This window comes from Frankliniella occidentalis, unplaced genomic scaffold (genome assembly GCF_000697945.3).
Source record: "Frankliniella occidentalis isolate FOCC.00 unplaced genomic scaffold, Focc_3.1 Scaffold41, whole genome shotgun sequence".
Lineage (NCBI taxonomy): Eukaryota > Metazoa > Arthropoda > Insecta > Thysanoptera > Thripidae > Frankliniella > Frankliniella occidentalis.
In genome coordinates this window covers 323,927-350,396 of record NW_026267171.1, presented here as the reverse complement: position 1 = coordinate 350,396, position 26,470 = coordinate 323,927, and the positions used below count along the sequence as shown (strand labels likewise).

The 26,470-nt window shown below is 47.8% G+C and overlaps 6 protein-coding genes across 10 annotated transcripts in view; 4 read left to right on the top strand and 2 right to left on the bottom strand.

Annotated features, from left to right (window-relative positions):
* The window catches only part of LOC113203600 (uncharacterized), an 18,617-nt gene extending 15,564 nt beyond the window's left edge, over window positions 1-3,053 (top strand). The window contains exons 5-10 of the mRNA XM_052266588.1: window positions 891-1,051; window positions 1,140-1,321; window positions 1,413-1,627; window positions 1,818-2,021; window positions 2,105-2,481; window positions 2,564-3,053. Coding sequence (XP_052122548.1) covers window positions 891-1,051; window positions 1,140-1,321; window positions 1,413-1,627; window positions 1,818-2,021; window positions 2,105-2,481; window positions 2,564-2,744 — 1,320 coding nt within the window. The 3' untranslated portion in view covers window positions 2,745-3,053. The remainder of the gene's footprint in view (window positions 1-890; window positions 1,052-1,139; window positions 1,322-1,412; window positions 1,628-1,817; window positions 2,022-2,104; window positions 2,482-2,563) is intronic.
* Window positions 3,054-3,131: 78 nt separating this feature from the next.
* LOC113203477 (meiotic recombination protein DMC1/LIM15 homolog) lies at window positions 3,132-5,744 on the bottom strand. Its single transcript, XM_026418190.2, has 6 exons — window positions 5,441-5,744; window positions 4,657-4,886; window positions 4,326-4,490; window positions 4,075-4,240; window positions 3,634-3,926; window positions 3,132-3,395 (listed from the first exon to the last, which is right to left on the bottom strand). Exons 1-6 carry the CDS (start codon window positions 5,543-5,545, stop codon window positions 3,326-3,328), a joined length of 1,029 nt encoding a protein of 342 aa, XP_026273975.1. The 5' UTR covers window positions 5,546-5,744; the 3' UTR covers window positions 3,132-3,325.
* Window positions 5,745-5,941: 197 nt separating this feature from the next.
* Window positions 5,942-17,482, top strand: LOC113203546 (nucleoprotein TPR). Of its 2 annotated transcripts, XM_026418300.2 has the most exons (17): window positions 5,942-6,177; window positions 6,766-6,928; window positions 7,004-7,225; window positions 7,347-7,506; window positions 7,581-7,755; window positions 7,838-8,062; window positions 8,158-12,203; window positions 12,308-12,426; window positions 12,510-12,885; window positions 12,989-14,575; window positions 14,660-14,819; window positions 15,086-15,205; window positions 15,874-15,990; window positions 16,076-16,243; window positions 16,374-16,493; window positions 16,565-16,837; window positions 16,946-17,482. In XM_026418300.2, the coding sequence occupies exons 1-17, from the start codon at window positions 6,012-6,014 to the stop codon at window positions 17,116-17,118; spliced, it is 8,370 nt and encodes a 2,789-aa protein (XP_026274085.1). In that variant the 5' UTR covers window positions 5,942-6,011; the 3' UTR covers window positions 17,119-17,482. The 2 variants fall into 2 exon arrangements, with proteins under 2 accessions (XP_026274085.1, XP_026274086.1); XM_026418301.2 differs by lacking the exon at window positions 15,086-15,205.
* Window positions 17,480-19,787, bottom strand: LOC113203547 (craniofacial development protein 1). Of its 4 annotated transcripts, XM_026418304.2 has the most exons (8): window positions 19,445-19,594; window positions 19,200-19,321; window positions 19,051-19,116; window positions 18,770-18,908; window positions 18,538-18,671; window positions 18,275-18,464; window positions 17,960-18,196; window positions 17,480-17,886 (listed from the first exon to the last, which is right to left on the bottom strand). In XM_026418304.2, exons 3-8 carry the CDS (start codon window positions 19,109-19,111, stop codon window positions 17,793-17,795), a joined length of 855 nt encoding a protein of 284 aa, XP_026274089.1. In that variant the 5' UTR covers window positions 19,112-19,116; window positions 19,200-19,321; window positions 19,445-19,594; the 3' UTR covers window positions 17,480-17,792. The 4 variants fall into 4 exon arrangements, with proteins under 4 accessions (XP_026274089.1, XP_026274087.1, XP_026274088.1 ...); XM_026418302.2 differs by lacking the exon at window positions 19,200-19,321 and having other exon boundaries at window positions 19,555-19,787; XM_026418303.2 differs by lacking the exon at window positions 19,200-19,321 and having other exon boundaries at window positions 19,445-19,606.
* A 44-nt stretch (window positions 19,788-19,831) lies between these two features.
* LOC113203549 (transmembrane protein 170A) lies at window positions 19,832-22,519 on the top strand. The gene is made up of 4 exons (XM_026418305.2): window positions 19,832-20,000; window positions 20,269-20,483; window positions 20,552-20,657; window positions 20,762-22,519. The coding sequence occupies exons 2-4, from the start codon at window positions 20,387-20,389 to the stop codon at window positions 20,955-20,957; spliced, it is 399 nt and encodes a 132-aa protein (XP_026274090.1). The 5' UTR covers window positions 19,832-20,000; window positions 20,269-20,386; the 3' UTR covers window positions 20,958-22,519.
* Window positions 22,520-23,636: 1,117 nt separating this feature from the next.
* LOC113203399 (E3 ubiquitin-protein ligase ZNRF1) overlaps window positions 23,637-26,470 on the top strand; it is a 9,154-nt gene continuing 6,320 nt past the window's right edge. The window contains exon 1 of the mRNA XM_026418057.2: window positions 23,637-24,372. Coding sequence (XP_026273842.1) covers window positions 23,868-24,372 — 505 coding nt within the window. The 5' untranslated portion in view covers window positions 23,637-23,867. The remainder of the gene's footprint in view (window positions 24,373-26,470) is intronic.

Below are 26,470 nucleotides of genomic sequence, written 5' to 3'. Positions count from 1 at the left end.
GCGTGCCTCTCGCAGTGATCAGTTGTTTGATGAGAGTCGCTTTCTCCCCCCACCCCACCCCCAGCCCCGCGCGCCGCCGCGCCCAACAGCGTGCGTCGCGTAGCGAAGTGCTGGGTGTAAGTTGAGGGGGGGGGGAGGGTTCTAATCCCTACTGCGTGCCCGCACCTCACACACTGCGACATATTTCCCACACAGTGAAACATGTACTCGAAAATAACTTATAGGCGTTTAATAATACTGTAAATGAACCGAAACACATTTCCGTGTGTTGTCTTTTCTTTTTGGCAATGGTGTAGTCTACCTTTACTCGACCCTTCTAAATTTTCTACGCGCCGCCATTCTTGATTTGCTTCATAAATAACAAAGGATGCTGCGTGAAGTGTTGTGAGTTACTAGCGCCCGCTCAGCCTTTCGAAGTAGCTACTGTACCTTTTTCCTTTCGTCTCCCACGTGACGACCCTCTCCGCGGCTCACAGGGTGCGAGTGGGTGCGAGTGGTGTGGGAGGGACTCGAGCCGGGACTCCGCGGCCTGCAGCGCAGTTATAGCAGCCACTTTGTTGTTCTTTACTGACGCCCGCGTGTTGCGGCCGACGGGGGAGGGCGGGGGTTTACTCTTGAGACACTCTCCTTGTTCTTTTCCCGCAAAGGATGCGGGTCTTACCACCTGCTCCAACCCCACCTTTTGCACCCTACCCGCCCTTATGAACATTCTCTCTCGCTTTCTCTGACGCGGCGTGCTGTGCTGACCTCGTGCGCCCTCTCTCAGGTCTACATTTGTAACCAGGTCTACATTTGTAGCGGGACTCCCTAATCCCTTTAATGTTGACCAATAAACTAAATCAATCAATCAATCAACCAACCAATCAATCAATCTCTGTGCTTTTTTGCAGCTCAACAACCCCTATTCGCTCAAGCCACCCTTCCGGTTCGGCACCATCCCCCACGGCAACACGGACGCGGTGCTGCGCCGGAACTTCCCCCAGATGCACGGCTACATGCGGCAGTACAACCGCAGCTCGGTGGCGGACGGCGTGCGCGCCGTCAAGGACGGGTAGGTCCGGTCGGCCGCCGGCGTCGAGGACATCGTATGGTCGTGGTGGGCGCAGTCAGTCACCCTCTGGAAACACTCGCTGCCGCAGGTCCCTGGACGCCTTCCTGTACGACGCCACGGTGCTGGACTACCTGGCGGGCCAGGACGCGGACTGCGTGCTCGTCACGGTGGGCTCGTGGTTTGCCATGACGGGCTACGGCGTGGGCTTCCCACGGCACTCCAAGTACCGCCCGCTCATCAACCGCCTGCTCATGGAGTACCGCGAGAACGGTGCGCATTTATGTTGACCTCACTTCGAGATGCGGCGCGCGCGAGAGGCCAAAGGTTAATGCTCACTGGAATCTCCCTCTCATCCCCGCAGGTGACCTGGAGCGCCTCCGTCGCTACTGGTTCACGGGCTCCTGCAACAACCCCGCGGGCAAGGAGAAGCAGAGCCGCTCGGACCCGCTCGCCTTGGAGCAGTTCTTCAGCACCTTCCTCCTGCTGCTGCTCGGCATGGCCTTCTCGGGCGTGCTCCTGTTCGGCGAGAACGTGTACCTCAAGTACGCGCTCAAGAGACAGCGGCGCCTCGGCCTGGTGAGTGGCGGGGGCTGGCGCGGGAGCGGGGCGGGGCGCCGGGTGGGCTGGCGAGCCCGCCGCACACGCTTGTCGTGCGGGTGAGCCTATGCCGCGCTGTGCAGGGGCCCTGCTGTGAGGCGCAAGCGTGCGGGCGGCGGTTCACCATGCGCACACGGCCTCCCCCACAAACGACCCTTTGGTGTTGCAGGACGGCCGGGGCAGCCCGCACCACCAGCTGCCGCACCAGGTGCACCCCGAGGACCGGCGGCGGGTGCTGCGCGCCCAGCTGGTGGACCTCAACCGGAGGCAGGACCTGCGCAAGCCGTCGGGCGCCCCGGGACCAGAGCCGCCGCCGCCGCCGCCCAGCAGGGTGGGGATGTACATGGCGAGCTGCTGCGCGCTCTTCAGCACGGTACGCTGCACTGGCACGACCAGAGACGAACTGGCGAGCATTTGTGGTGAAGTGCCCCTCGTGACCCTGTCTACCCTCTGCAGAGCCTGGGCCGGTCGCTGATGGGCGAGCCCCCGCGGATGGCACCCGCCCGCCGGCTGCTGCTGGCCGGCCCCCTGGGCGCCCACGAGCAGAACCAGCTGCACGGGCTGCGCGCGCAGCCGCACGACCCGGAGCGCTGCACCGCGGCGCACAAGCACCTCCAGGCCGCCCTCGCCGACGCGCGCGCCCGCGCCGACAAGCTGGAGCGCATGCTGCGCGGCGCCCAGCAGCAGCGCGGCTTCCAGGGCGTCGTCCAGAGCGTCGTCCCGCAGATGAGGGCCTTCAGCACGGCCAGCGTGGCCACGGTGTGCAGCAGGGCCAGCGTGGTGCACGGGCCCCGCTGGTCTCCGGACGGCTCCCCGGTCCGGCTGCCCGCCAGGTACGTGAAGGCCATATGTGGGGCGATTGACTGGTTCGTCATCGACTCTCGCGCAACTCACCTGGTCCGCTTTCCCTCGCAGCAGGCGGTGCGCTGGCGTGGGCGGCGTGCCCACCCAGCCCGCGAGCCACTCGCGAGGCTGCCCCGCGGCCCCGTCCCCAGGGCAGCCCACGCACCACCACCTCAACAGCGCCGCCGCCTACGCCCTGCGACACGAGGCGGCCGGCGCCCCCACGCCGCCCGAGTTCGAGACTGTTCTCTGAACGACCACCGTGGACAAAGAAACGATAATAAATCCAGCTCAATTTATAGGGGAGTCCAGCCCGACTGCCCCATAGCCGAATGTCTTAATGTCCATATATGTATTTTCTCATGTTTATGTTCCATAGCTCCTCTGTTATGTTTGAAAATTGTTTAACATCTTTTGAGACTTAATGTTTCTTGTTGATCTAGAAAAGGTATGTAGTTTGAAAAAAAAATCAGAGAGATTTCCTGGGCCAATGCATGTTTTTTTCTCAATGCTGCCATTTACTCTTAAGATTTCTTGTAGAAAATAAATTATTCAGGGTAAATTTTGTGTTATTGAAAGAGGTACCGGTAATCCCTTCGAACACAAAGAACCAAAAAATAAAAATGGGGAAGAATACAAATTCTTCTGTTTGTCAACAGATGTTTATTAGCCAGTAACCAAAATTCATGTGTAGTAAAAGATACGCTTTAAAGCTAATCACAGAGTTAAAAGTATCAAATTTTAAATTCATATTAAAATAGTCATACGAATCACAGTTAAAACATCAGGTTAAAATAAATATCTTTGCTGTCACTAACAAGTTAAGAGTCCATTCTAGTCTTTGGCATCATCAATTCCACCGCCAGTAATTGCAAAAGTGGCTTCACTTTCCGGCATGTCAGGGCTGGGAAAGAAAACAAGGTCCGACATTAGAATTTGAACCGCGGTTACAGGCGCAGGGTAGTAGCTAGTGACACATCACAATTTCGCTCCAGGGGACACAGCAGCAGGGCGGCATGCGGCGACACATATCTGCCAGGGCCGGCGGCCAAGCCGAGTGCTGTGTCGGTTATACAAGGGCACAGCGGTCCAGCAGCAGCGGGCACAGGCCCTCCCCCATCACTCCCCTACTCTCCACCCACCTGTCGTAGATCTTGGCGATGCGCGTCTCGCCGCGGCCCTTCCTCAGGGAGATGCGGGTGGTGGACGCGTGCGCCAGGATGTTGCCGCCGATGGGCTTCTTGGGGTCGGCCTGGAAGCTCATGGTGGCGCCCGGGTCGGCCGTCATCTGGTTGGTGATGAACACGGCCACGTTGTACTCCTCGGACACCTTCTGCAGGCGGGACATGAACTGCGCCAGCCGCTGCTGCCGGTCGGCGAGCTCGCCACGGCCGCTGAAGTCGACGCGGAACAGCGCCATCACCGAGTCCACGACCTGCCAGCGCGCCGGGAGAGAGCACAGCGCTCAGCATAGTGGGGAGCATGGCAAGACAATATTTGATGCGAATACTACGGTGTCAGGTGTCAAGAAGTTAGACGTTCGTCACCCCCTCCCTACCCCACCCGCGCGTGCACACACACACCAGCAGTTTGAAGACCCCGCCCTCCTCGTGGAACTTGGCGGCCACCATGTCGAGGAGCTCGGTCTGGTGCTCGCTGGTGTAGGCGCGCGCGTACAGAACGTTGTCCAGCACGGCCGTAGCGTCCAGCCCGAAGCGCTCGGCGATGGTGCGGAGGCGGTCGGGGCGGCTGGAGCGAGCTGATGTAAGGGCAACACAGGGTTTGTAGCGAGGACAGAACAGAAACAAACGGCCGGGCGCGCGGAAAAGGATACAAGGTGTGCTCCGTGTCGAGGAAGATGACCTTGCCGCCGCTGTAGTTGACGCCGGGCATCTGCGCCGTGACGCACAGGGTGTGCGACAGCTGAGTCTTGCCCGTGCGGAACTCGCCGAACGCCTCGGTGATGGCCATGGACTCCATGCCGCCGCCGAGGAGCTTGCTGTGGGACAAAATGGGTCGGAGTGCATGGGGCGCACACATTTCGGCATAACTGGACAAATGTCCATGAACGCAAACATGTAGAAACAAAATCGCTAATGCAACACTGGGCTTTTGCTAACCACAAAGTTTCCAGACTCAGGCGAAGGAAGTCCTGTTAGACTTACTCGAATTCCTTGCTGCCTGTGGTGATTTTAAAAACCTCTCTCCGCTTGTCCGAGACTTGCAGCGCCGTCATGAAGCTATGCTGGTCAATTTTGGCACACGCCTCTTTGATCTTGTCCACCTTAGCCTCGGAGAATCCCTTGATGGCGGCCAGGCGTCGCCGTGTAGTCATCTGGATGCCCTTGATGGTGCAGATCCCTGCTGCTTTGAGCTTCTTGATGTCGGCGACATTCTAAAAGGTTTGATAAGTTAGGAAAGGGGTGCACGGCAGAGAATTAACGACACCCCAGTAGCGCCAAACGCATTCAATGCGCTTCAATGCGCATTAAAATGCACATAAAAGGTCACACCTTGGTGACGCATGAAATGCGCATTACAGCATTTAATGCGCATTTAGTGCGCATTACGTGCATTTAATGCGTCACCAATGTGTGACCTTTAATGTGCATTTAAATGCGCATTGAAGCGCATTTAATGCAGTGGCGCTTCTGGGGCAGTTTAGGTGCCTTTCATCCCAGTGAGAAATTTAATCGACGATATCGTTTCGACATCGGTTTTTACGTCATTAGCGATTCGAAAGTAGGACTAAAATCAACGGCTTTTCAACAGTCGACATCAAAACCACAAACCATCGTCTGTCAAAATGCCGCCAGGCGCACTTTCGCTTTTGTGTCGCCAATACAACGTAAAAACTTATGTTAAAACAATATTGTTAAGAAAAATCTCACTGGGGTTGGAGCGGACTCATGTTCGGGTTAGGACACGCCACCCAGCGACCTAACTTACAATGCCGTGCTCCTGAAGAATCTCCACATTCTGATAAAAAGGCTGGTCATCGTCTTCGTACTCGGATCCAAGTTCCCCGTTGTGAGCCACGACTTGATCACCCATATTCTGATTTTGAAAATCTAGTTTTTGAACACTACGAATCGTATGTATCGAGTCAGACCACTTCCACTCTCAACGGCCAGCTGCTTGAACCACGACGACGACGGTGTTTGGAGTGGCGCGCAAAAGGAGCAATGGATGTAAGCATCGGTTCCGGCACCATCGGCCAGCGTTTCTTCAGGAACTTCAATCGGAAATCGAATAGTGAGCAATTTTAATATTTTTTCATGCTACATAAAATGTTTAATTAAAATAATTGTCGACGACCGAATCACAAATAGAAGCAAACACGCTTAAAACGCGCCAATAAAGCCGGAGTAAACTCTCGAGCCTCACCGGAAGTAGCCATCTTCTCTCTCTCCGCTCTCCCCACTCCCTCCCTCGTGCCCTCCCTCCAAGAATCAGCAGGATTTCCAAAACATTTGAAATCAGATACTGCGGATACTTCAGTTCAGTTTATTATGAAGCCATGGCGTCAGGCGGCTCTTCTGAAGTTTTGCTCAACGTTCTGAACACAGAAGAGTACAATTTGATTCCTGAAGATGTGCGTTCGAAACTCACCACTCATTTTGAGGAAAAACTGGAAGAATTTCTTACATCGAAAGCACTCTTTGAGTCATCCCGGACTAACCATGGTAAAGTGCTTACACCACTGTGGAGTCTGTTTTCTACCACCCTTTTCTTCGTCTATTTTGAATGTCGTTTTAAAGTTCCCATGCTAAATAGCACCACCGTCCCCCCTCTTTGCGAACTATCTTTCTTTTCTACTCGCATCTATCTTAGTCGGCCTATACCCCTCTGAATGTGTAGGCCACCCTAACCTCTTTATTTGACTTATCATGAGAGTTGTCTCTCATTCACAGTTTAATTGAACTTTATTCAAAGAGGCTTTATTGTGATGACTACATCTTAGTGCCCTTTTCAACTATCCAGACATTAGGCCTTCTTTTAAATTCTACAACCATGTCTTGGTTACCTCTTCCCGCTTTGCCCAGGGTAGCCTGTAGCTTGGTTTCTTCTTTTGCATATATTTTGGTTGTCTTGCCGATTTCGAATTATTTGGTTCATTTGCTGCTTTTGCTGATTTTGGCTTTTATATTTCCTTATTATTTTGACTAGTGATGTCTAAGTGATAAACTCAAATTCAAATCCCGTTAAACTTTTGGTCATTCAACCAACAATACCATTTTAAGTTGAAATTCACTCTGAATCTTGTTTTACAGAAGAGAAAACGCAAACACTTGGCAAAGAGTTGCAGGAGTGTCAAATAGAATTAGAAAACACCAAAACTAGTTTATACAATACTGATTCTGAACTCAAGATCTTCCAAGCAAAAGTGGAAGAAGTAAAAGCAGAACTATCAACTTTACAAGAAACAGTTAAAAAGTAAGTGGGGCTTGACATTGTCCAACAAAACATGACCCATTACCTTGTTTTTCAATTCTTAAATTTTATTGTCAGCTATGAGTCCGAAAACAATGATTTGCGGAGACAAAGAAATGAGGCAGTTGATGAGAGGGACACACTCACCCGAATGGTTGAAAGACGGGACATGGAATTGGAGAGACTTCAGAAAGATATCAAGATCCTCTCTGCTGAGCTGTCAGCTGCTATTAACTCTAAATGTGAGGCTGTTGCCAATGCTGAGGAAGTGGAGAGTAAACGCATAGCCCTCGATTTCAGGTAAATTACTTCATAGTGCATACTTATTAGTTTTTACCGGATTTTACTCTTATTTGAATTGGCTTGTGTGGTGTGGTATTTGGAGGGCTTTCCTCATAATAAATTACCTCTCTTGTTCCAGAGAAAAGAGCTTTGAACAAGAACGTGAGTTCATGAAAAAGAAAATTGCTTCTTTAACTGCAGATCTCAACGAAATAAATGGAGAATTATCAATTTTACGCCGCAATCAGGCTGCTGCTGATGTGTCATTCCAAAGTCAGCTTGAATCAAAGACTGAAGAGGTGAGCCTTGTGGTTTCATTTCATTAGATTATTTATTAGCAACTTGAAGCTTACCATTCTGTACATTATTTCAGCTTCGTATTTTAATGGAGAAGGACAAGCAACTGACTGAAGCTAACAGTAAGCTCGTTGAAAGAATTGAAGCTCTTGGGGCCAAACTCATGGCTCAGAGAGATAGTGAAGCTACCATGGCTGACAACTACCAACAAGAACTCCAAGCCAAAGCCAAGCTTGCTGACTTATACAAACGTAAGGTCCAACTTCCCCTTCCTTTCCGTACTGATGTGTTTTACTCTCCAATGGTTTGTCTAATATCATTAGTATTTTACAGGTATGATGGAAGACGCTAATTCTAAGAGCCAAGAACTGACAGATGCTATTCGTAGCCTTCAGCGATTGCTTGAAGATTCCAACAAACAGTATTCAGATCTGAAAGCAGAGTTTGAGGAAAAGGAACAGAAAGTTAATGAGACTCTAGACAAAAAAAATAAATGCATTGCTGCTCTTAAAGAGGAACTGAAAAATGCCAATGAACTTATCAAAGTGACTAAACAAGGTAATTTATTCCTCTTTTGAAACCTAGTCTTGCTCACTAAAATGTAATCTGTTGTTTTTCTTTTTTTTAATATTTTTATTGTTTTGTTAATTTAGATACAATGGAGAAGGCCATTGAGGGCATGTCACCTGCTGCTGCTGCTGCTAGTAAACTTATTAAATCAGGCCTCTCACTCACTCAGATTTACACTCAATATGTTGCTGTGTATGAAGAACTGACTTTGCAGAGAGAGGAGAACCGCAAGGCTAATCTCTACATAAGCACTATTGTGCAAGAATTGGAAGAAAAGGCTCCTATACTGAAGAAACAGAGGGAAAACTATGAAAATGCTGTTGAGAGTATTGCATCTCTTTGTAAGCAGAATGACCAGCTAGTTGAAGAAAGTAGAGTCTTGAGGGAAGAAGCCCGGGAGGCTAAGAAACTGTCTGGTCACCATGCACGAGAGAATGAACGCATGAGGAAGGAGATTTCTGACCTATCCCGGCAGGTGTGCTACTTGGTGAAAACAGTGGAGGAAGCTAGGGGTGGTGTGATTTCTCTTGATGATGCCAATTCTTCATTCAATGGCTCCTTTGGCGCCAGTGATGTAATTTCCAAGAAACTGGTTACATTCCGTGATATTGAAGACTTGCAAGATAACAACAAGAAGCTGTTGGCCTTGGTTCGTGAGCTGAGTAGTAAACATGAGGAAATGGAAACAAATCAACCTCAAATGGATGTCTCCTCTCTTCAAGACCGCATTAACAGTCTAAAATCTGAACTGACAGCTACACGAGACAACCTTAATCAGCAATCTGCTATGGTTGATCAAATAGTTCGCCAGAGAGATCTTTACAAGGAAATGTATCAGAAATCTGTTAAAGGAGAATCCACTGAACAAGTTCCTCTTCAAAGACCAGATTCAATACGCCATCCCTCACCTGCTAAACCTGCTCATACTGGTGTTGACCCAAGTGTTTTGGCATCCAAAGAAAAAGCACTTGAAGAAACTGCCAAACGTCTTTCTGTCACTGAGAAGCAGTTGCATGAATTACGCACAGAGTATGAAGAATACCGCAAAGAGAGACGTACTAATGAGGATATGCTCAATGATCAAATAGACAACATGATGAGTAAAGTGAGAGATCTTACCACTGAAAATTGTAAGCTCACCACTCAGGCAGAATTCCAGGCTGAAAGATTCAAAGCTCTCTTAGCAAATGTCTCAGGCCAGAAAGCTCAAATTACTGCGCTAGAAACCAAGTGCAAAACTTACAGTGAAACAATAGCCAAGCATGAAATGTCTCTGAAGTCGTTGATGCAGGAGTCATTGAGTGCTCAGGCTAAGCTTTCTCGGGCGGAAGTTGAACTGAGCAATTTGAGAGAAGAATGTTCCCTTTTAAAAGACTCTGAAGGAAGACTTCGGCGAGAGAAAGAGGCTCGAGCCCGTGAGGGCACAAGCCAGACCATGCTACTTGCTAACTTGGAGTCAATCAAAATGACTCTTGAGCGCACTGAGTCTGAAGGAAGACTTAAGGTAGAACAAAAATTAGAGGATTGTAATCGCGAATGTACAGCTTTACGTCGTCGTTTACAAGAAGAACAAGAAAATTTCAAGGAACTGTCAAGACATTTAGAAAGACAAACTGCTGCAGCAGTGGCTCGTGAGGAAGAAGAGAGGAAATTGGCTCAAGAAGCTCGTCAAGAACTGAATATTGTACGTGAAGAACTCAAAAAGAGACAGTCAAGTGCTGAAATCTTGGAAACTAAATTACGTGAAGCCTCTAGGACACCACCAGTTGTTGTTCAAAGGAATGATGAACAGCTCAGTAGTCGGGTCCGTGAACTTGAAAGCAAACTCATGGCCAGTGAAGGAGAAGCCAGGTCTCTCAAACAACAACTTGAGGACTCACGCAAACACTTGCAACAGTACACTGAAATTGCTGGCAGTTCAGAACAGCAACTCAGAGAGTTTGTCAAGATGCATGAAGGAGTCAAGTCTGAATTTGAGAAAAAGTTGGCTGATGCACAGCAACTGCAAGAAAGCTCAAATTCTGAACTGGCCCGTCTTCAGTCTGAACTGTCTCGATTGAAATCGGTAGGAAATCAAACTTCATCTGATCTTCAACTTAAAGTCCAAGAACTTGAAGTGCAGTGTAAAGAAGCTAACAATCTCCTTCACCAAGCTTCAGAATCAGGTGACGCTGTCAGAGCAGAACTGGATGCTGTTAGATTGGAGCTTGAATCAGCAGTCAAAGCGCAACAGGAATCTGAGGAAAAGTATGCACGAGAAGTCACACTGCATTCCAATGACATTCAGATAATGTCCCGCCTCAAGGAAGAGCTTTCATCTGAAAAAGCTCAAAATTCAGAACTTCGAGAGGGTCGGCGTAGTGCTGAAGAAGCTCTAAGGTTAGGTCGTTCTATGTATGAAGACCGTGAGAAAATGATGAAGTCTCAGATGAAAGAACAACAAGATCGTCTTTGTGAGCTTGAGAAGCAAAATACACTTCTGCATGAGCAAATTGAAGCACTTGGCACTCAGCTTATTGTGTTGCAGGCTCAAGTGGGATCTCCTAGTAAGAGCTCTGGGACTTCTTTGTCAGGTACTGGAACACCCAACACCTCTTTCTCAGAAGGGGAAGATTTCCATGGTCCAGAGCAGCTGTTGCAAGTTGTGAAGTTCCTCCGTCGAGAGAAAGAATTGGCTGTCACTCGCATGGAAGTTATTAGTACAGAGAACAGTCGTTTGAAGGCAGAACATGATATTTTGGAGAAACAAGCACGCGAAGCTCGTGAGGAACTGGAGCAGATGAAACAGCGAGAACAATGTGAAACAGTTACTTCTAACCGTCATCAAGAACTCCTGCGCAAGGTGGAAACTCTAAATGCAATTACTGACAGCAATCGGGTTTTGAGAGAGGAAAGAGATGCCTTAAGAGAGAAGGAACAGGAATTCGTGACCAGGATAAGAAGCTTAGAGCAAGAGTTGGACCCTTTGAAAGATAGGCATAGCCAACTCAGCATTCAAATTGAAACTCTGCGTGCTGAAAATACCACTCTGAAGACTGAATTAACAAAGTGGAGGCAGAGGACTAATCAGTTGATAGAACGTGCCAACAAAAATAGCCCTGAGGATTGGAAACGTCTTCAGAATGAACGTGAATCTCTTGCCAAACAACTTTCTGTGGAAAAGGATGCTCATATCAAGACTCAAGAAGAGCTGAAACTGCTGAGATTAGAAAAGTCAAAGCTTGATGAACAGTTACAACTTTTGACACAAAGGCACAATGCTCTTGAGGCAGAATTTAAGAGGAATTCAGAGAGCTCTAGGAAGACACTTGAAGAATTGAATAGTGTGCGTGCCCGTATCGGCTCATTGGAAGCAGAATTGCAAGAACACAAAACCAATCTAACCAAAGCCACTGAAGAAACTAGTAAATTGAATGCTGATATTGCTGCTCGAGAAACAAGAGAGCAGCAAATTAGGAAGATTGCTAAAAAATACAAGGCTCAATTTGAAGAATTGAAGAAGAGCACTGATGAAGAGAGAGTTCAGTGGGAAGCCCAACGTACTCAACATGAAAATCAGGCAGCAGCTGGAATGCTGACTGATGAAATAAAAGAACAACTTCGTGAGGAAGGCAGGCGTGAAGCTGAGCAGAAGTTACGTGATGTAGAAACTTCTCACACTGAACGGGTTCGCGAGCTTTCAGGGCAGGTGACTTCATCTCAGACTGAGGCTGGTACCCTACGTCGTGAGGTTGAGCAATTTAGAACTGCTGAAGAAAGAGCCAAGACTGTTTTGAAAAATGCTCGCAATCGAATTGTTATGCTTTCAGAGGCCAAAACAAACTTAGAAAAACAATTGACATCAGGAAGAGATGAGAGTGAAGCTAGATTAACTGTGTTGAAGTCCCAGTATGAAGGCCGCATTTCTCGACTAGAAAAAGAAAAGGCTGATGCCCTTGCAGAACGTAGCAGAGAGATTGAAAATCTTAATGCAAGGCTGAATCATCTGCAACGTATGCTAGACAGTCGCGCTCAAGGGTCCAGTAAACCCTCTACATCATCTGGCCATATTGACAAGGGAGCTTCAGATCCTCCCACAGCTAACATTAAGCCAATGGCTGGACCTTCTTCCTCTAGTGGAAAGCAGCAGGTTTGTGTAGTTTAATTTGTTCTTGTTTACATTTGGTATATTGCATACCTTGAAATCGTTATCTTAAATTATCTCAAATTATCTGCATTGTCTCAATTTTTTAGACACAACAATCAGTGACTGTACCACCTTGGCGAGCAGGAAATGAGACTCCTCTAGCAAGTATAAGACCTATGTCTCAGTCCCGAATGGCTGCAGTTCAACCTTGCACTTTACAGCCCAGGTAAATTAAAAAAAAAAAAAAAAAAAAAACATATAAAAAAAAACCCTTGGCATTTGTTATTGATTATGTGGTTTGTTTTTCAGTGGCACCTCTGCAGTGTTGATGATGCCTCTTCACCATCAACAAGCTCCATCCCAACAGCAGCCCCAGACAGCTCAGCAGCAACAACCTACTCAGCCTCAGTCACAAACTCAGCAACAGTCACAGCAGCAAGCAGTTCACACGACTGGAAACAGCAGTGGCACGGGATCTAGCAGTAGCAGTACTCCTAGCACCTCAAATGGGGCAAGCGGCAGTGGAATGGATGCAATAACTTCATCAGATTACATGCCTGCGACTTCATCAGCCTCTCCAGCCTCAGTTGGACCGATTCGACAAGTTGCTGTCCCTCCAACCCAACAAGCTACTGTTGGCCCCTCTACTAGCAGGACAGAAGAAGCTTCAGCAGAGTCAACACAGGTGAAAAAATGCTAATCCAATAATCTCAATCATAATGACTATTTTTTTCCCTCCCTTTGTGTCACTTCAATAAAAAAAATTTGCCCTATTTTTGACTATCTAGGATATGGAAGTGGAAGTTGCTGAAAGACAACCTGGTACATCAGTTCAGCAAGCCCAGCAGCACCAATCTTCACTTCAGCAAACTCAGCAACAATCCCAGCAACAACCTCAGCAGCAAGTCCAGCAGTCTCAACAGCCACCCCAGCAGACGCAACAACAGACTCCTCAGCAGCCCAGAGAGCCTCAGGCACAGATGGCCCAGCTGTCACAGTTAGCACAGCCGCATCAGGTTCTTCCACCTCAGTCACAGCCGCATCCCCACCTGGCTCAACAGCAGCCAGCTCCACCCCAGCAAGTTGTGGGCCAGGCACAGCCGCAGGCTGCTCAGCAGGTGTTGGGCCAGGCGCAGGCTTCTCAGCCTCAACAGCAGCAGCCTCAACAGCAGCAGCCGCAACAGCAACAACAGCAACAGCAACAGCCGCAGCAGGCTGTGGCTATGGTACTTCCCCGTGAACGGGTAGAACAGCAACAGCAAGCCCAGCAGCAGCCCCAACAGCCGCAAATTCACCCGCCGACTCAGCAGCAAGCTCAACCGCCGCAGCAAGCTCAGCCGCCTCAGCAGCAGGTCCCTCCCGCGTCGGGCGCTGGGCCGTCTCAGCAGCCGCAGGCTGGGGCACTCGCTGCTCCGGGGGCACAGCACGAGCAGTCCGTGATAGTGGCTAGCAGCCAGCAGGCTAGCAGCTCCAACACGGTCACCACATCTCAGTCGGGGATCAAGCGACCTCGCGACCGCGAGGCTGACGACAGTTCCACGAGCCGGGCTGGGCACGCCGAAGGGATGAAGTCGGCTCCTCAGCTCAAGCGCTCTCGCCTCGGGCCCGTGGGTGGGGACTCTTTCCAAGCTCCCGCCGAGAGCTCGGAATGTGGCAGCCTCGACGTGGAGTACCAAGTCCCCACGTCTTCCCAGCGCGACCAGGAGGACGACATCATCGTGGTGACTTCGGAGGAAGAGGACGATGAGGACGAGGGTCCTGAAGACGACGATGATGAGGAACCCGACGATGGCCCAGAGTTCCAGCCCGACGAGGACGACGAAAACGAGGAAGGTTATGAGATTGAGAGCTACGACCCCGACCCCGAGCGCGATTTGGTCATGGCCAACTACGACGATGTCGAGGGTCCTGACATAGATGACGACAATGGCGGGGAACAGGACAACGAAGTGGTGTTCATCGAGGACAGCAATGAGGTCCCAAACCAGCCCGGCAGCAGCAGCAGTAGCAGCGGTGGCCCTGCCGACGCAACGCAACATGTTGGCTCCTCCGCCTCAGGAGAGCAAATGCAGGCCGTTACGGCCACCCACGTATCCCCCCTGCAGCAACAGCAAGCTCAGCCACAGCAGCCTCAACAGCCCCAGCAGCAGCCGTTGCAGCAGGATCAGCAGCAGTCCTCGTCTGAAGCCACCTCGAGTGGTGCGACCAATCAAAGTGACAATGGAAACAGCAGCAGCAGCAACAGCAGCCATGGGGGTCCTAGTGGGAGCGGGAGCGGCAACAACCATGTGTCTAGCCAAGGCACTCCAGTGTCTTTGGGGTTTGGCGCCAGAAGTAGGACAGTTCCTCCTCTGAACAGGCAACAGCTAGTATTGGTAAGTCTCGTTGATGTTATGTTACTTTTGATGCCTGTACTATGATGAATTTTCTAATCACTGATGGTTTTCATTCCATATCAGGGCTATGAGGATGGTGGTGATGACTGCATAGTCCCCAGCACACCCACTTTGTTTGTCCCTGGGCGGAGAGATGGTTTTGGTGAGGCAGTCAGCTCTCCTCAGGTTCCTTCTGCTGGTCGATTCACTTTTTCTGATGCCAATCCCCCAGCCGTAAGAGCTGGTAAGTACTGACGATCTATCCAATTTACAATATATGTAGTAATGCAGAAGAGCTTACCTTTCTCCTGAATAATGTGTTCCAGACTGTTAATAGATTAATAGAAAGTTCTGGAGTCAATGTGGTGTTGTGCTTGCATTAGTGTTAACAATTAAGGATGTTCTAGCTTTTTTTTTCTCTCTTTTTTGTTTTTGTTTGCGTGTGACTGACTTTAGTGGTGGTGAGGATCAGCACATGCTTCTTTCAATCTTCATTTGTTGTTTTTTTAGTGCCATGCACCCCAACCCTCTTTGGCACAAGACGTGCTGAGGGTTATTCTGACGCATACCGAGCAATGTCTGTCCGCCACTTCACGTTCTCGGAAGCCCCCACTCCCCCGAGTCATACAGGTCAGAGACTGCTATTTTCACCACACATGGTGTGCAGCTCTCGCTTCTTTCATCCTTGCTCCAATTTTTAACCCACTCTTTTGTTAAACATGCTAAATTCAGTCTTAAATATATGACGCTCATGAGTTGTTTCTAGCTAACATGCATGAATCAAGATAAATTTTTGCTATAGTTCTGATTTATTGTGAGACTACTACTTAAATGCTTTTGTGATTAATTCTTACATGAAACCATCTGCATTTATTTACATTACTTCAGCCAGTCCAAGTGACAAATTTTTTCAATTTGCTTTGTTGCTGACTGGTTTTCTAAATTTTAAAATATGAAGTAGTATCATAGGTGGTTGGTTTATGATGTGAACTTTTTAACTTTACTGAACTGCATGCACGCTTGCCAGTGGATGCCTACCCCACCCAGCGTTGCCAGTGGCTGCTTATGGCCCAGTGTGAGTAGGCAACCCACTCGCACTCGTGCATGCGGTACAGCATAACTACAGAATGTACACGGTGTGAACTACACGCCTGGTATGTCCTGTGATGTAGTTTAATTAGAAAACTCTAGCTTTACTATTGTGACTGATTCTTGCCCCGCTTTGCTCTAATCATAGCAATGATGAATCCAATTTTAAATCTAATCTAATAGCCTTTCTCATCTCCTTTTTTTTAAAGGTGTTGCTCAAGTTGTTTGTGAAGGAATGGATGATACTAGAGTTGACCTATCCCAACTAGAGGATCCTAGCACAGGGCGAAGTGTTCCTACAACCCCTCTTCAAGTTTCTCCTCAAGGTTTGTCAGTTATGACTGTGTATATTCCTCTGCAGATACTAATTTAAAATATCTTAATTGACCATTATAATTTTTTTCAATGTAGGAGATCTAGCAGCCAGTGAGTTGGCTAATGAGGTGGGACAAAGCTCAGGTGATAATGTGGAAGCAAGTGGAAGTTTAGCAGGACCCAGCTCTGCACCTTCCATCTCTGTTTCTTTGGCTGAACACCAGCAAGTGGAAGGAGAGGCTCCAAGCCAGCGAGAATTGCTTGGTAAGTCTTCCATGTAAATAGAAGAATGGGGTGTATCTACTTTTTTGCCTTTTTGCTCTAGAACTCTAGTATAAAAAAAACTGTCAAGAAAACAGTCTGTATTTTTAATTTTAATTCATTGTTTCCTCAGATCTTGAACTAGAAACTGATCAAAGAGAAGCAGAGGGTGATGGTGGTGAATTAATGGGAGGGCAGGCTGATGAGCCTGAAGAAGTCATGGTACTAGACCTTGAAGAAGAAAGTACAGATGGTAAGGTGTATTAAATTTACTCTCCAGATCTTCACTGTGTATTGCCAACTAATCAACGACTTAATTTGCAGGTGTGAGTTCAGAAGGCTCGAAACCACCTCAGCCCTCTCAGTCTCAGCAGGCTCTGGACCTAGAGATGGAAGAAGGACGGGAAGCGGAGGCAAGTGAGCCTGCAGCCAGCAGTCCCCAAGGAAGTCCCCACGGCTCTCAGGGAAGCCCGCACGGCAGAGGATCGGGCACTGCCAGAAGATCCCACAGCAGACCGGGGTCCTTTAGGAGGGGCCGAGGCAACCAAAGGCCCACCCCTATTGTTTGGAGTGAGCCTGGCTCTACATCCCCTCGTTGTAAGTAACAGGCTTTATTATTGTGAACAATTGGGCAAAAGATGGGCCTCTACTTTAAATTACTGAACTCATCAGTTTCTCCTTATTGATATCAGAAATCTTTTGCAGCAATGGGTGATGGACCACCTCGTGGGAGAGGTATGCCTATGATGCCATTAGGGCCAATGGGACCAATGGGCAGAGGGATGATGATGGATCCTCGGGGTTTCCCTCCCAGAGGACAGAGGGCAAGAAGGATAAGGAAAGGTTATGGAAACCCATTTGGTAACATGCCTTACTGATAGCTGTTTCTGTTAATTGACAATTATTGAATTCATTTTTGACCCATTTTGACATTAGTTCCTGTTCAATTTTGATAAGTGCATCCAGGACTTGCATCATTATGTTAAGTGCACTGTTGGGTTAAACTCTTAGGAGTTCCATTTAAGACTGTAAATATTTTCCCGATGAATTGTTATTGTGTTAATGTCTCATTTGATAGTACTGATACTCATACTTCTTTTATTGCTTATGTTCAGTTGACCTGAAATCCATGTAGATAAAATCTGTGATCATCAGTACATCCTGTAGATTATTTTTTTATCAGTGAAGAACATTGTTTGTACATAATGTTAAGTGCTACCTAAATAAATTGAGGTTGCATAATGTCATATCTTTTTATTTATGAGGAGAAATGGATTGTTAACATATGCATTATTGACAATTCACACAGGAATGGAGAGAGAGACACAGACTAATCCTCAATGTATGGTGGAGAGCCTTGGTCATGATATTACAGAATACTTATAAATTAAAATGATGCTGCCTGTATGTCAACTGCACAACAATATAGGGCAGTTGACAGACAGTCAAGAATCTCAGTGGTGATTACCAGTAAGATGTCAAGCAAATGCATATTGAGTCACATTTTATTATCTCAGACCAATATGAATAAGTTTGACAAAAGGAGAACATTTTATCTATTACTGCGGCGATTGGCTCTAAGCTGCTTTTCAATTTCAAATTGCCGTAGATCAGTGCGCTGCAAAAAGTCCTGTTTCTCCAAAAACCTGAAACAAGCATGTCTTCAGAACACTAGATCTTATGTCAGCATAGCCAGGTAAACACAAAAAGCAAACATACCCATCTTTTCCACGATTGTGGGTTTGGATTTCTTCATTTAAGCCTTCATCACTTTTGTACCTCTCCCAGTCTAGCTTTGACTTCTCTAAAGTGCTAATCTTTGACTTTTTACCAATTTGACTGAGAACTGCAGATAAACCACCGCCTCTTCGTGCACCACCCCCTCGACTGGGACCACTTGTGTTGGGTTGAGAGAGCCTTGCCTCTGGGGAATCCACAGGAACTTCTTTGGTTACCCTGAAACCACAAGGAAAACACACAACAATAAGGAAAATAATTAATTAAATTTAAGAGAGCAAAGAAAAATATACCTACTTTACTTCTTCCCCAGCAAACTCAAATATTTGGGTTATTGTCACTTTCTTTTCAACTTTGTTCTCTTTCTCTGTGGCGACTGGTTTAGACACTTGTGAAGTCAAGGCTGCTGTTGAAGTGTTAACGGTTTTTGATGTTGAAGGGGCAGATGTTTTCTTTGAGACAGGTCCACCCACATCTTTCATAAAGTCTGAAAATAAAAATGTGCTACTGGATTTTTCTGAAGTGTTGACCACAGGTAATAACAGAATGTAATACAGTACCTGCCCACAAGGAATCTGCCTTCTTCTTTTCTTGTTCTACAGTTAATTTTTCTTCTTCAGCGGCCAATGCTTTCTCTTCTTCAGCCTGAACCTCATCTACTACATCTTTCACACTATTTTTCTTTGTGCGTTTCCTGTATAAAAAGTTGTATTTAGGCAAGTCATATATGCATATGCTAATCTGATTTTTAATCAATTTTCTGGTCTCAAGTGCTTTAATGAAACAACAAACTTTTTATTTCCTCCTTTGCCTTTTGCCGCTCGTTTCCGTCCCTTTGGTTTAGAATCTTCATCACCACTCCCTGCTCCAGCCTCTAGGTCAGCATCCTCTGGTCCAGATTCTTCCTCAGAGGGCAAATCACTGTCAGCACCTGTAATCAACCAAAAACAAAATTAATAACAATTTTTTTGAAGAAAACCGAACCAACAAAACCAAATGACAAGAACTCTGACTCCGAAACAAGATAAATATCTGAGGGAAAGGGAAACAATGAAAGCAGGCAAGTAACCTACCATCGGGCACGAAATCTTCATCACTCGAGTCACTATCAGATGGGAGGTCTCGTACATCCATTGTAGCTGAAAGACAGAAATTGATTCTACAGTAAGAAACTGGTTTGCCAATATGTTCTTGAAAATTGTCACTTAAAACAATACATTACAGGTGGACCAGAGAGAATATGGTTAGGTGTAACATGAACATGAATGCATGTATGTATTCATATCATCCAAAAAGAGTCATATGACTTAATGGTGGGAGTAAAATGAAACTAAGTTCGAAATTCTAAAAAAAAATGTATGAATAATAAAGAGCCAGCCTTCAGATTCAGTGAAACAAAAACAAAAAAACATTTGTCTCTTTACAGTTCAAAAAACCTTTAGTTTTTCAGAAATCGCAATTTATTACCAGCTGATTGTCCGCCAATGAAATAAAACAAGGAGAATCGAAATTTGGAATAAAGTCACACAAGGTTCAAGAGAATAAAACACGAGATGTCAGGAACCAAAAATACTAACGCCGGCTCTCTAGGTCTTTCTTCTGCACTTGCACTGCAGCTTTCTGTGATGTGCTAGATGTACTGGGACTGGGGAGTCTGCGTAGGGAGTTTGGTTGGAGTTGTTTGTTAGGGAACGCTTTCACGAGCGAAACTGTTGGTCGAGATCAATCAAAATAGAATAAAGGTACGAGAGAAATTATTTGAAACGGTCAAATAATCAAGCTATTTTTAAAATCTTTTAGCAGTATTTTGTTCGGTGGGCAGCCTGGTAAACAAATGACGGGAATAGAGGGGAAGGGGAAGGGGGGAGGGGTGTGGTGTTGTCTGCTTTCTGCTGTAGCAGGTACAACATGATCTATTTTCAACAAAAATAGTTGACAATTGAGAGCATTACTACTTACGTAGGAACATTGCGTCTATCATTTTATTTAATGGATTTTAGCAATGGAGTGCTTCAGATAAAAGGTTAGTCATCGTAGGTATACCATTCACAATATTTTAGTGGTTTGTTTAAACCAGCAAACTTAACCAAACTTTTGTCTTATGTGTGCTTGATGTCTCGGAATTTTAAACAATTTACCACATTTTTTGTTCGGTAGTAAACTACTTTACATTTTTTGCAAAGCAATTGATGTTTCCATGCCATTCCCTCACACGAGTCAAATTTTGAATGTGTCTGTATGTACACAAGATTACATTGATTCTTGATAGATTCTTATATGCTTGCTTTCAGGAGAAGTGACACAAATGAAAATGGATTGGTTTACATCCACTAAGAAAGTTGGAAATAGCCTGTGTACGTGGTTTTGATTTTTTTTATCAACCAGAAGAAATCAACCAGCATTGTCATCATGTCGTACAACTATCAAGATTTCCACACATCTGAACTGGACACATTGGCAAATGTGTTCAGTCTCACACCAACAGATCCCCTGAATACTTTTGCAGGTATGAATAACTCACACCCTGGGTGCATCCGTGTGTTCTAGTTACGCTTATTATGTTTTATTTTACAGAAATGTGGTATCAAGTATTTCTATGGGCACTATTTTCCTCTATATTTGTTCATGTGATTGCTGCAGCTATTTCATTTGCCACACTTCATAAACACAGGTTTGGGAAGTAAGTACCAGTAAATTAATTCTTGAAACTTTGTCCTTACCCTCTAAGGTTCTGAACTTTTTGTTTTGGCAATTCTTTAATGTTTTTTTTTCTTTCTTTTGTAGGTTTTTTCCTGTTATGATTCTAATTATGGGTGTATTTGGTCCTCTGACATCTGGCGTCATAAGCAGTGCTGCAATCGCTTTTGTTTACCGTGCTTCAAGTTTACAGATGGCGCCTCTCTATGCCCTCTTTTGGGGTGTTGGCCAAACAATCATGACTGTTTGTGTTGGATTTACACGGATTCTTGCTACATTGTAAAGTAGTGTATCATACTAGAGGACAGGTTCCTAGAGATAAGACCGATATGGACAGCTTTACTTCAGTGCTAGGGCTGTCATGAAAATTTAAGTCAAATATTTTAATACTTTGTATCTTTGATATCTAGTTACCAACTTTACTTTGTCTATTCCTTTGACTGCAATGGTTCATAGGAAACCACACAGTTTTCTTTGGTGCTAGTCTGTGTACATCCAACCAATTTCTCCTTACCTGTTCAAAAACTAAATTTGATTCAAATAGTCGACTATAAACAGTTACTAAAAAATTATGAAAACTACTATCTTGTTGTGAATTTGTTGCCATTTTTGCTTCAATATCTAATTCATTCCTGAGATGTTGTGATGAGTAAGCTGCCCTTAGCGTTTTAATACCCTAATTACTTTCAAACTTCACTTAATTTTGAAACCTTAGGTCTCCAAATACCTGGGTTAGTGTTGTTGTTTTTATAGAGCGAAATTTTTTGTTTCAAATTACTTTGTTACTCCAAGCTCAAACTAGTTTGCACTCATGCAAAATATTGTGAGCATAAGCTTGGAAGTTCAACGAAGTATTTGCTAATGCTCAAATTGACCATAACAGAATTGGCATTTATTACCAGAATATAATTAAATTCCACTAAGTTAATGGACAAAATTTGACCCTCATTTGTCAAACTTGGCATGCAGTGTTCTTCAACATTTCGTACATATACTTTTCAGCATGGTGTCATTTAAGCTATGAGAAGACGCATTTGTTTTTCAAACTCATTCAACTCATAGCACTTCAGCCTGTCTTTTTTGTTAATATCGGGATTTGTGAATATTTTTGTTATCTAGTAGCTATGCACAATGTTAAGTTTGGGTACCTTGTTTACCATTCTTTCTAAATTCCGTGGGGTATTTAATGTTTATTTCAACCCTATGCCAGTTTGATTTCAAGGGGATTTGTGAATAGATTTCTAAAAAGCTTGAGAACAATTTATGCCTTATGACAATTTTAAGCAGATGTTTATTTATATGAGATGATTTATGATAAAATGCTTAAAGAAAGGCTGTGGACTGACTAGAATATGTAGTATTTTATGCATAATAACTTTCCTATCATAATTTTTTGTTTAATGTATTTCATGGTACCATTCTCTGGTATACTTTAATCTGTTAAATGGGACACTGGTCCTGCTATGAAACACTGTAATAACATCTATTTTGTTGTTATTCATGGTTTTAATTTTTGTTTCAGATTTAGAACAAAATATTACATATCAGTTTTAGCTGATTATGGTGCTTAGATTGAGTTCCCATCAATGTCATAGCTAATGCTGAAATATGAAGCAATATTTTTCTATTCATTGTGAGAAACCGTATTAACTATGTAGAGCTGACTCAAACAGAATTTTCTTCAATATGTATTTTTCATTCACGGGCATAATTGTAACCTCCCTTAGTTTGAAAGGAATTTACTCATGCCTAAGTCAGAAAGATTTATGTACAGATCGTCATAATTTTATGATCCAGCTGTGATTTTTATTATTATTTTAAGTAAATGGTGATTTTTTTGAACAATGTCATACGTTATTGGAATGAAGGCCCTCGACCATCCCTTGCAAGTGCTTGGCGTGTGACGCGTTCAGCCGCGAGCTGAGCGCCCGTGTGCCTCGCACGTGCCCTCAGCCGCCACCCTGACCGTGCCTCGGAATTGATCTGGACGCTTGTGGCTCGTGCTGTACTGCTGCGTTGCGCGCGGTGTTGCGCCCCCCACCCCTTTGGACAGGTGAGGTGCAAAGGGCAGGGGTGGGTCCGGTCCACGGGGGGAGAGGTGTGTGGTGTGTGTCTCGCCACGCGGACTTTTTGCCATCGAGGGAAATGGGGAGGGGGCAGGGGGCGCGTCGCTCTGCCGTTGCGCAAGGCTGAGCTTCAAGGTACGCGGGTGTCACGACCTCTTGCCACACCCTTCATTTGCCAAACCCTTGCCCCCCCCCCCCCCGGCTACCTGCTTCCACCCCCGAGCGAATTTAGGGCCGCACCAAGTTAATTAAGCGCCTAGGTGCCGCTTATGAGGCTGGGGGAGATGCCCCCAGTCGTTCGTCTGGGAGGCGGAAAAGGAGGGGGGGAATCTAATAACACGGCAGCAGCCACACTAGACGCGTTTGCTGCCGAGCTGTTCATCCCTAGCCGAGCCCTGCTTTGCGGCAACAACGTCAAATTACGTGTAAAAGAGTGGGAAAAGTTTTCCGTTGTCCGCACCACCTTATGGACCACATTGTGGTCACGCTGCATCGATGTCTGGATACTTTGCCTAAAATGAAATTTGTTCTTTTATTCGAATGGCCCCTTACAATATCTAACTTGATGTGCTTCCCGCAGGGTTCGGTAACGTTTAGTTTTCGGCGTTGAATGATTTTCTGCCAGTGTTCCATTTAAACTCGCGCGCGGAACTCGTACCGACTCGTGCCCCTGGGGAGTGTTGCCATCGTGCTTCGTTAGGACCCCCTCACTGGGGAGGCCATGACAGCCGCAAATCCCTTCAAGTCTGAGCACCGGCTTACATTATTGCCGTTCTTGGGAAAGTCGGAATCAGCGATCTATGACTATAGTCTGTCCCTCTTTAAACGTCGGAGTCCGGTTGTTGGCGGTGGTTGGCAGCGCCGTCGCCAGTGCTTCCCCGCCGTGGCCGGGAGGGGGCGCGCTAGTTGCGCCCGTCGCAATATGGCGGCTGATTGTGTTGGTGTCCGCGGATGCTGCTGGTGTTGTGAAGAGCTCAGCTAGCGCAGCTTGTCGTGATCACGTCGTGATGCCTCGCGAGCGCGGCGCCCTCGTCGTGCCGCAACCAGCCCATCGAGTAGGACGTCAAGGCAAGCTCAAGACTGGGCCGAGTTGACTGACCCTGGCCTCCTAGGTGTTCCCAGGCCCGATGGGTGCCAAGGCGAGTACGGCCAATGGCGACGGGGTCGGCCACGGCGCGGGTCCCGGGGGTCCCATGGGGGGTCATGGGCACGGCCCCAGCCCCAGGACCCGCACCTTCTCGGCGAGCAGCAGCTCGGAGGTGGTGGCCGCGGCGCACGCGGGCGCGGTGGGCGGCGCGGGGCTGAGCTTCCTGCGGGTGCACACGGACAGGCAGCGGGAGCGCGCCCGGTCGCTGTCCAGTGTGCCCACCCTGGACGGGCCCCATGCCGGGCCGCACGCCAACAACATGTCCCACGACCTCATCCACGGCCTGGCCAGCGGGCTGGCGCACCACGGGCACCACCACGGCATGGGGGTCGGCGTCTACGACATCTCCGAGTCGGCCGAGTCGGACAGCAGCTCGCTGTCGCACTCGCACGAGGAGCACGGAGTGGGGCTGGCCCTGGACAGCCTCAGCCTAGGACGGGTCTACGCGGCCCACTCCCTGCCCACCAACATCTGGTCCTTGAACGGTGAGTACACACGGGGTGCGCGTAGGGGTGACACGGCCTGTATGGACGTCGCCGAGGTTAGAGTCGTCACTGCGCACAATGTAAATATGGCTGCCTCGCGGCCGACGCAGCCCCTGCCAGGGCGCCCTGGTTCACGGCCAGTTTCTCGTAGTGACGGCCGTAACTAGTAGAGTTGCTAGTATTCCAGGGCCAGGACCTCGGTTGCCAACGTAGGGTTGGGGTTGTCACGGAGGATAGGCGCAGGTATCGTCTGCTACGTGTTATTGTTTTGGTACCTCATAACCTCTCTCTTGCGAATTCTTTGTTTGTTTTGATGTCATTGCTCTTTAGATGGCTGTTACTTAGTTTAGGTCTATGATTGTCTCGTATTGTTGTACGACATCTTGCATGGGATACATTTTATTGAGTTTTCTTTGATCCCTTTGAATTAATTTGGAATGACCTTCTTTATGGCTGTTAGCCTCAATAGCCTTATTTTTATTTTGGCCCTTTTTTGATGCATGTATGTCGAAATCCTGGGTAGAATAGTGGATGTTACCTAAATTCAATTTCTAGCAGCAAGCATGAGACTGTCACACCTTATGTAACTTGTGTGGACAATGTCCATACGGGCTGATTGTCAACAGGATCAATGGCGTTACATGTAACAGTCTGTTAGTTATCTTGCCAAAGATAGCCTTGCTTGCTGATGCCACTGTCTTTGTAGTTTGCTTTGTTTCATAATTGCGTTGAAAGTACAGCATTGTGCACCCACAGCTGGAACTTTTCTGGATGTTCCACAATCTATAGCAAACCTCCTTTATGGAGAGCTTCTACTTTGTTTGGCCATTGTTATCATAGGTTTTGACTACGTCTCGAATTTTCCTAAGTTGCCCTGTCTGTATTTTCTTTCTTTATTTATGCTCAATCTGATGAGATCTTCTTGGGGCAAATTTCAAGTACTTGTGCAAGACACACGATGACATGCAAATCTCGAGTGTGTTGTAACTTGGTTTGTTCGCCGATGACGCTGTTGCATTTCAATGATAATGTGTCGGTACCGTGTTGCAGTTGCTTTGCGGCCTTGGCTGGGCCGTGCATTCATGGCGATGTGTTGCGATAGGTCCCCTATTATCGACTTATCGGATCGCAGCCTGGTGCAACGCGTGCGGGGCTGGGGTTGCAGGGTGCAGCGCGCGGGGGCGGCGCGGGGTCACGTGGGGCAGGTCAGTGCCAGGCCGAGGGAGGCACGGCGGGGCGCACCTCGGGAGCAGGAAGTGGCGTCCCTCCCCCAACCTCACCCCCCAACGCTCCTCCTCGTGATCCGACAACAGTGTTCTGTTTAAACAGCGAAGGCAGGCGGCACAGCTGCCGCCAATACCGAACGGAGCCTGCCATTCGACTGAATGGATGGTGTTGTACTAAACTGTAAATAGATCGCCCTGCCACGCCTCGCCACGGGGCGCGCCGCCGTGTTCACCGCCATCGGGAAGGCGGAGGTAGGTAGGGAGCCGCGCGGCGCTTCGGAGGTGCCACGAGGAGCGTCTCGGTGACGCTGCGCCGTCGCCTTTATAACCTCGTTTAAGCGTCGACGGGGCGGTTATTTAAGTGGCGACGGCCGGTTATGGGCGATATAGTGGCGGGCTTTACAACGCTCCGCAGTGAGCCGAGCTGGCTCCGTGTGCGGCGCGCCGTGGCGTGGCGTGGCGTGGCGTGGCACGGCGCTCGAGACAGTGCGCTGCCCCCTGGCTGCTGCTGGCGCGCCTGTGCTAATGGCGAGCTGCCTCTCGACTCGCCGGACAATGTCCATAGACCACGCCACAGGCTGTGGCTGGGCTGGGCCGGGCTGGGGTGGGTCACTCGCTGGCGGGACGAGTCTGTCGTGCCCCGCCGCGCCCCGCCACAGCCTGTCTGTCCACCCCGCGGGGCGGGCAGACGAGACGGGCGGGGCGAGGCTGCCGCGAGAGCGAGGAGGGTGCAAGCGCCGAGGGGCGGAGGGCATAGACCCCTCCGGGATGGGGCGGCTGGCGGGCGGGGGGTGCCGCCGGCGCGGGGGGACGCGCGGGGACGCGGCGCGCGGGGCTCCGCAAGGGAGCGGCGGCTTCCACCTTGCCCCCCC